General features: G+C 37.5%; 2 protein-coding genes across 2 annotated transcripts; both read left to right on the top strand.

Moving 5' to 3' along the window:
• Positions 1 to 1,795: 1,795 nt before the first annotated feature.
• Positions 1,796 to 3,769, top strand: LOC115883381 (la-related protein Larp4B-like). Its single transcript, XM_030901747.1, has 3 exons — positions 1,796 to 2,021; positions 2,360 to 2,569; positions 3,580 to 3,769. Exons 1-3 carry the CDS (start codon positions 1,809 to 1,811, stop codon positions 3,727 to 3,729), a joined length of 573 nt encoding a protein of 190 aa, XP_030757607.1. The 5' UTR covers positions 1,796 to 1,808; the 3' UTR covers positions 3,730 to 3,769.
• On the top strand, positions 3,762 to 7,870 carry LOC115883382 (the record flags this gene model as incomplete). Its single annotated transcript, XM_030901748.1, has 4 exons — positions 3,762 to 3,765; positions 3,849 to 4,094; positions 5,479 to 5,896; positions 7,717 to 7,870. Coding segments are annotated over exons 1-4 (822 nt in total), but the record flags the coding sequence as incomplete, so codon positions are not given.
• Between the last annotated feature and the right edge of the window lie 14 nt (positions 7,871 to 7,884).

Below are 7,884 nucleotides of genomic sequence, written 5' to 3'. Positions count from 1 at the left end.
CTCAATTGTGCTTCGTTCAGTTGCGTGACTAAATATGGTAAACTTAAATTCAGTTTATCAGTGCCGTTCTAATTTTATTTAAAAATGTAAAACTATGATGTAGAACGGAGCGTGGGATAGACTCAATAATATGTTGTTTTATTTGACGTTGTGAATAAATGTTGGTAGTTATTAAAATTGTTACAAAAATATATAATTCTAATAAAAATAGATAAGTTATAATAATTATAATACAAACATCCGATACGCTACTGAAGATGCTACTGAAGCAGGTAATCTGGTAAATCAAATTGACGTATCTAAATTCTTTGACATCTAATCTTTGACAAGTAGTAAATAAAAGCAAAAATGCAAGAAAAAATATATAATTAGTTAATTTAAATTGAATTTCATAAATGATCGGTTTACTACACGTATGTATATTATATAGTCACTTACTAGCGAAAAGTTGTTCCATTATCTCATTCAATTTTTGCCGAGATCTGCCGCACGCTACACAACCAGCTATTTTAGAGTCTTTTCGATAAATCGCGATGAATACTGTTAATTAAGTTCTGCCACAATTTCCATCTAGATTTACTACCTTTATACACAACTATCAGTAGTAAGAATAAATAATAAATAACATAAAATAAGGTCCGTAAAGACTGACAAATTCATAAAATTTCAAATCAAATTCAAATGTGTCAAATGAATCGTCAAACAGAACTGTCAAGGATCCCCACCCTAGAGTGCTTTTTCCGCCCACCATGCATGAATACCTGGATAGCATTATGTTTCTTCCTTAGTCTTCTTATTCAAAGGTTCCTAGATATGTGAATGTATCTACTTCTTCAAACTTATATATGTATCGTTTTCTACAATCATGACTTGAGCACAAAAACGAAACTTGTAGTGTACCGAGCAATAATAATCTCCACCATGTTATATGGAAGCGAAACCTGGGTGCAGTACCGCCGACACATGAAAGCATTAAACAAGAAGTTGCAACAGGAGACACCTTAGACAACTCTTAAGAATCAAATAGTTCCATTATGTCTCAAATGTATCGGTCCTGGAAAAAGCTAACTGCGACAGTATTGAGGTCATGATTACACAATCCCGCTTAAGATGAGCTGGTCACGTGTGCAGAATGCAAGAAAACCGCATACCAAAATCTCTGTTGTACGGTGTTGAAGCATGCAGACGGTAAGAGGAAGCCGGGTAGACAGCTCAAAAAGTTCAAGGATATTTCCCACGAAAGTTAAAGGGGATTAACATGAGTGGGAAGCAACTCACAATAGAACGCAATGGAAAAGGATTGTAAACTCAGTTAACGGCGACAACGAAAAAGTAAAGAGGCAACAAAGCAATGAGAGATTTTTGAATGTCCGGACTGCGGTAGACAGATAACATCACGTATCGGGCTTTCCAGTCACAGAAAAGCTCATGAAAACGCATTGCGTGACCATCTTTCGATGCGTGTCGAATACTCGTCAGCGAGTAATGGCAGTATGTATGTAGTATGTATGTATCGTTTCCCTCTGTCAGAATTTATTTGTAGACATCCTCCCTTCTCAAAATCCCTATCTGACCACTCCATAAACTTAGTTTTCGTTTAATTAAACACTAATGCCCACTTGCCGTTTGTATAAACTTCGTTTAAAAGGCTAAACAGTGATTAACTGTATAATATTTTATTAGTTAATCATTGTTTAGCCTCTAAGCCGCCACAAACGGTGAAAATGAGCTTATAAACTTTTTTTTTTTTTTTTTTAAAAATAATTATAATAATCAACGATTAATTAATTTTCTAGGGCCGTCCGATAATGGCGCGCATCAAAGCGAAACCGATGTGCAGGCCGATCGCGCCTCTGGTTCCTCCCCCGCCCCCCAAGAACGGCTTCAGGGCTACGCCCCCTCCACAGGCCGTCTTCGACCCGGCTGCCTTTCCCCCCGGACAGCAAAGGTTCGTTTATGCGAACGGTGCCCCAGGACAGCCGGTAGCCCCCGCTCCTGCCGCTTACAACCCCATAATCTACGTAAGTTTACAATAAATTTTAAAAAAAAAATTGCTTGGACAGAAGATAATCAAAGGCCAAAATGACTTTTCTCGCAAATTTTGAAGTATAATTAGTGGAAGTTAAAAGTTTGACTTAACTTTTCTATTGAAATGTCTGCATTATTAAAGAACAAACTTCTACGCTAATTGAAACCACTAATTTATTCCACTAATTGCGAGGTTCTGAATGAAGCTTTAGGAAGTAATATATTAATAGAATTTTTTGTGAAATTTTTAAAATTAATTATTGCTTAAATTATAAGTTCTACATTTTTCGAAATATTGAACGAAACGATGAATTAAAAAAACATATTTTAGGGCGCCTATCAGCAGCAACAGTATCCAAACGCTTATGTGGCCTGGGCACCATCAGGTGCCGGCTTTTTCGATTTAAGCAGCGTGTTTTCGGCGAACGGTCTGTCTGCGCAACCTTTTAAACATCAGACATACAGATCCGCGCAGCCGAGGCCGAGGAACAAACAACGCAACACGCAGCAACAACAGCAAAGTGGACCCAGCGAACAGCAGGTATTTATTTCATGTCTACTAACAAAAGGTTAATTATTATAAAGGTATAATGTTTATTGACATTTCTGGAAAACGCGTTAAGCTTGATTTTTATGCGTCCGTTATCCGTGGATACGATGGTCCGACGGCGCTGTGATTGGTCATAGCGTTTTTGCGCCACTTTTCATCTGTATTTTTTTTACTCCAGCCCATCAACGGAGAAAGATCGTACAATAAACGACGTTTTGACACTTTTTTGGCAAATTTAACCCAACCTTAATAAAAATATAATAGTACAAGAGCTAGCAACGTCGGGAAAACTAGAATTTTAGAAAAGCTGGTTCTTTAATATATCTTTTGCTATGCTCTCTTGACTAAAGTGCGGGCCGTCTGGCTACCGGTAGACTACTGCAGTTCACTACTGCGCATCACATCTATACAGGGTATCCTATTTTTGTGTATTTTATGTGATTTATCGTTTATGAGAAGAGATACAATGATGCGATTTTCACATTACTTTGCTACTTTTTTATGAAACTAAATATGCTACACATAGGTTTGTCCTAGCCTCCTTAGTTCCTGAAATACAGGGAGAATTTGTGATGTGCAGTAGTGATAAGATGTTAAATACAGATATGATGCGCAGTAGTGAACGTAACGTATACCGATAGCAGACGGAGAGCCTAACATAAGATATATTAAAGAACCAGCTTTCTTAAAATTATCTCCCGAAAACGTTGCTAACTCTTAGACGATAAGTATAACAGCGAAATCGTTATGGAAATGAAAATATACAATGACCCTAATTACAAGCAAATCATACATCCGGTGAACGGAGGCATGAAAATGCAATAAATTTAAAAACTGCGTAATTTTCTAAACAATCGAAGTCTTTAAATTCAACCAATAAAATTAATATCATATCGTATCCGTAGACAACGGATGCATGAAAATCAAGCTTTAATCAAATTTTAGGATTCTAAATAACAAATAGATTTCATAAATACAACTTTATTGTTTCAATTTTTTAGGGTCCTTCGAACACTCAACAGCCTCGTGCCACGTCGGCGTCGCAACAAGGTCCCGCCCACCGAGTCCCTTCCCCGGCGCACGCCCACCACAACCACCAGCACTACCCGACGGTGTCGGCGTCGTCGAGGCCACGCCTCCAACGGCAGTAACAACAACGGCAAACGCGAAGACGTCTTCCAAAATGGGCGGGGAAGGGCGATACCCAGGACGCCGATCGAGCCGCCGGAACCGGTGGGCGGACACTATATCCCCGCGATACCGCCCATAGGCGCCATACCGCTTCCCCCATCCGAGCGACAACCGAATGGAAATGTACGGCTTCGTCGCCCCGCCTCCTTCAGCGTGAAGGAAGTGGTCCCGCCGCGGCACAGGCGGCGGAAAAAGCGCGACGAGGAGGCGGGAAGCAGGACGGGACACACGAACGGACAGAGTTCGGCGCAGACTCAGACGCAGTCCAGTCAAGTGGTCAAGTCACAATTCGATTTCGTCGACGAAGCGTTTCCTCCTTTACCTGGTAATTTTTTTTTTCTTCTGATAGAATTGGTCACTCTTCTTAAAGGCAGAGATTGACTTGAGCTGAGCGTTGTATATAACGTGTTACAGAACGAACATTCGCTGAGTCAATGCCGGGGAAATAGTCGACGAACTGAGAGGTTCGCTAACAACTGTGCTTCACTCGACGTTCGAATTTTTAGCGAATTGCTGCAGTACAAGTTAGTACAGGTTCGGCTGAACGTCCGTATTCCAGTCATATTTTTGTGGTACTAAGCAGGGTGCGACAAATCAATTTTCTATTTAAGTTCTATCCTAAATGGCTAAATGTTCGTAACTCTGCCTGATATCGATAATATTAACATTGTACGGCGCGTGATGTTTTTCCACATCGGTCACCGATATATTTTATTCTAACATTGCCGATGCTCCTATTTCCGCCAAAAATCGGCCGCTTAGATCAAAGGCATTTTTTGGAAATAGTCATGACTGTCTTAAGTCGAATAAAATTAGTGCCATCTAATGTTCCAAAGTGCAGAGTACTTATTGCAGAACAAAATGTCGGTAGAAATTTGGAAATGAACTAGAAAGATAAATTAGGGGAAAACGCAAGTTTGATTCACCTATTTCAAGAAAGGTATAAAACAGCCTTGACTCCAGCTTATCTTTTGACATTGATTAATCTTCGAGAATAAAAATATAACCTGACATCAGAAGAAACTAGTCCTGCACTAGAGTTTGTGAATGAAATGTATCCAAATACCAGATTTCTGGCACTTCACAATTTCAAAATAAATCTCTGCCATTTAGAAGTGTAATGAATTCACACGAAATAACTTCAAAAATCGGTCGAACATTTTAATAGGATGAATAGATATTAGGGATATGATGTTATATCTTTTACAATTATTTCTCAATCTATTAAAGTATTTAAACGTTACAATTGTAGCAAGTGTAACTTTGTACTTATTTGATGAATATAAGGGTATATTTGATATGGGAATACTTTTTCTTGCTTTATAGGAAAAGATTTTATAATTTGTACAGTTATCTTTCGATTTTATCGTTTAAAACAAGCTGATTTTTTAATTTAAATCCATGATTAAAATAAAAAATCTGTTGATTTCAATCATGATTTAAATCAAGTTGATTTAAATCATTGTACCCTGGTACTAAGGCTTGGCATTCTTTAAAGGCTAAAAATACTGGAGCACAGCGAACTGAGTATTCGAAACAAGGTTTTCTCGTTTAGATTGGGAACAAAACGAACAGCGAATATGCGTTACGTTTCAGCGCTCGACTCAAGCCAATCTCCGCCTTAACAGTTGAAATATTAATGTAAACAGCTCTTAGAATTGTTTTTCTTCTTTTTTATGGATTTCTTTATCAGTATGGTTTTAAAATAGGTCTGGACGCTAATGGACCTCTCTCTGCCAAACACCACCATCACCACAACCAGCACACGCACCAAGCGCAACAAACGCAGTCGCACGCCGAAGGCTCGACGCAGACGATATCTAACCACGCCCCCGTGGGCGTGGTAGCTGCTGCGCCAGAGCCCGCGACTGTCGGAGGCGGTGGCGGAGGAGGAGGAGCAGCCGGAGCCGCGTGGGGGGAGAACCGTCTGGCCGACGTGGTTAAAGGGGTAGCTAAGATAAAAGTTAGGGGGGAAGGATTGGGCAAGGACGTGGCCATCGGGGGAGGGGACAACGAGATTTCGCTGACGAGTTCGGCGAAAGAACAGAGCGTGGAGAAGGTTGACGAAGGTAGTATAGCGGAGGTCAACAGTTTTATAGGTGTGACGCCTCCCGAGTCGCCACAAAAGTAAGTATTTTTATTTACAGTCACATATTAAGTAATTTCATATTATCAACTGTTAAAAATTTTGAAGTTCTTCAGTATCCATTTTCTCATTTATCTTAGCTCTTTCTGCTGTTTTTTTAGTTCTGGTAGAGGTACTACCTATGTTAAAACAGTTTTTGCTATTATCACTTTCTGGCAACTTTTCGAAATAAAACATTGAACTTATACTTTTTATTAACGCTGTGTTTAATAATGACAGTTAGAATGTTTTGGCGATAGAAATCTGATATTGACTTTCTGTCTGTTTTGTTTACAAGAATATATTCGAAAACTGTTTTGTTTCTTAGCTCAAAGCTATCAATGTATTCTTCCTATGGACTTCTTTAATCCATTTCGATCTGATTGTCTTGGATTATAAAGTATTTCAACTTAAAGTTTTTTCAACTGAGTATGTGTTTCTTCACAAATATTATCCAAGGTTCTCTTTTTGTATTGGGTAATTTCTATATGTCTATGCAAGAATAATATAATTTTGTTTCAAATGTATTTACTGTTCCGTCAAGTTGCAAAACTCGCGTTATCCCACAAACGTTTCAAGATAATAAGCAAAAACGGTTTTAGCAAATGTTTGAAGCGTTAATTTACAAAAAACGTGTCCATTGAGTGGAATCATTGTTTTGTATCTTGTTTTTCTAGAAATAAAAACTAATATTTAAATTTTAAACAGAAAAAACACAAAAATAATTCGAATAAGGCGGGTTTTGTTGCAGTATGATGCATATTGGCCATGAAATGAAGAACGCTGTCATTTTATATCTAAATTTATATGGGAAATGTCATCGATCGTCATTTCCTAGCCAACTGGACGCCGTTTTTTTTTCCAATCATACGGTATTTGCGTCGAAACTGGATTTATTAAATATACTAATTTATTAAAATTAAGTAAGGTTAGGTTGTAAAGACGTCAGCACTAATATTATACTTGTGTAAAAAGCTTATGAAAAAATGCGGGATTTCTACCAATAAGAACAATAAAAAGCAAATATAAGTGGATAAGACGAATTTTGCTGCAGTAACGTAATTTGTAGTAAATTTTATATAGGAATAAGCGACTTTTACTGCAGTTTGGGATTATGTTTATTTAGACTTCAGGGTCCACTTAATATATGTCATTAGGCCATTTTTTAAAAAAATAATGGATAAGGCGGGTTTTGCAACTTAACGCCTCAATTATAAGTTGTGGAAATTATATAATTTTATATTTTTTGGGATAAACACTCAGTATAGAAAAAATACTAGTAAAGAGTTTTCTGTTAATTTTCCGTTTATCCAAAAGAGTCAATCAACTCTTAAATTTTTTAAGTGTAATTATTCTAATAATATAGGCACTTTTTTATAAAACTTATTGCGCAGTATTATGGGGTCAGAGACTTTCTTTTATGATTAATTTATATTTCTTTTGCCGTCCAGATAGAGAATTATTAAGATTAAATAATTTGGTGGATATTGATTTTCTTTGGAGTATATTTTTATTTGCATGTAGTAAGTTTTCTTTTGAAATAATTTGCACAGTAAGAAATAAAAATCCCATTTGTAGAGAGTACTTTCTGTTTCTGTTAATGTCTCTTTTACACAATTTTTTATTGCTGTCTTCGAAAATTTGTATTGTCAAATTTTCAACATCTTTTAAATTTACAAGCTATTTGTTTTTTAAGGGTACAAACATAGTAGACCATCTCGATGCGATGCTCGCCGCGATGCATCCTACGCGCATGTTTTAAGCACTGTTTTAAAACGGCCCTTAGTGAGTGAATTTAATGTAAATATATTTGTCTCTTTAGTTTTAGCAGTAAATCTGTGATTGCGACTGTACCTACGAAGTGCACAATGGCCGATAAATCTACGAAAACCGATGACGTCCTACTCAACGGATGCGAACCAGAACTGGCTCCTCTCTGTCCCACCACCACTAATGCTGCTACTATGACTACTGTGGTACGTTCAATATT

The sequence above is a fragment of the Sitophilus oryzae genome, unplaced genomic scaffold, assembly GCF_002938485.1.
Source record: "Sitophilus oryzae breed Bouriz unplaced genomic scaffold, Soryzae_2.0 scaffold_1892_pilon_pilon, whole genome shotgun sequence".
Taxonomy (NCBI): Eukaryota; Metazoa; Arthropoda; class Insecta; order Coleoptera; family Curculionidae; genus Sitophilus; species Sitophilus oryzae.
The sequence above is the reverse complement of the archived record's forward strand: the minus strand, read 5'-3'. Positions and strand labels throughout refer to the sequence as shown.

Coding starts and splice junctions, on each gene's coding strand:
- LOC115883381 (XM_030901747.1), top strand. CDS start 1,809: ATGGCGCGCATCAAAGCGAAACCGATGTGCAGGCCGATCGCGCCTCTG. Junction 2,022..2,359: donor CTTACAACCCCATAATCTAC/GTAAGTTTACAA, acceptor AACATATTTTAG/GGCGCCTATCAGCAGCAACA. Junction 2,570..3,579: donor GTGGACCCAGCGAACAGCAG/GTATTTATTTCA, acceptor TCAATTTTTTAG/GGTCCTTCGAACACTCAACA.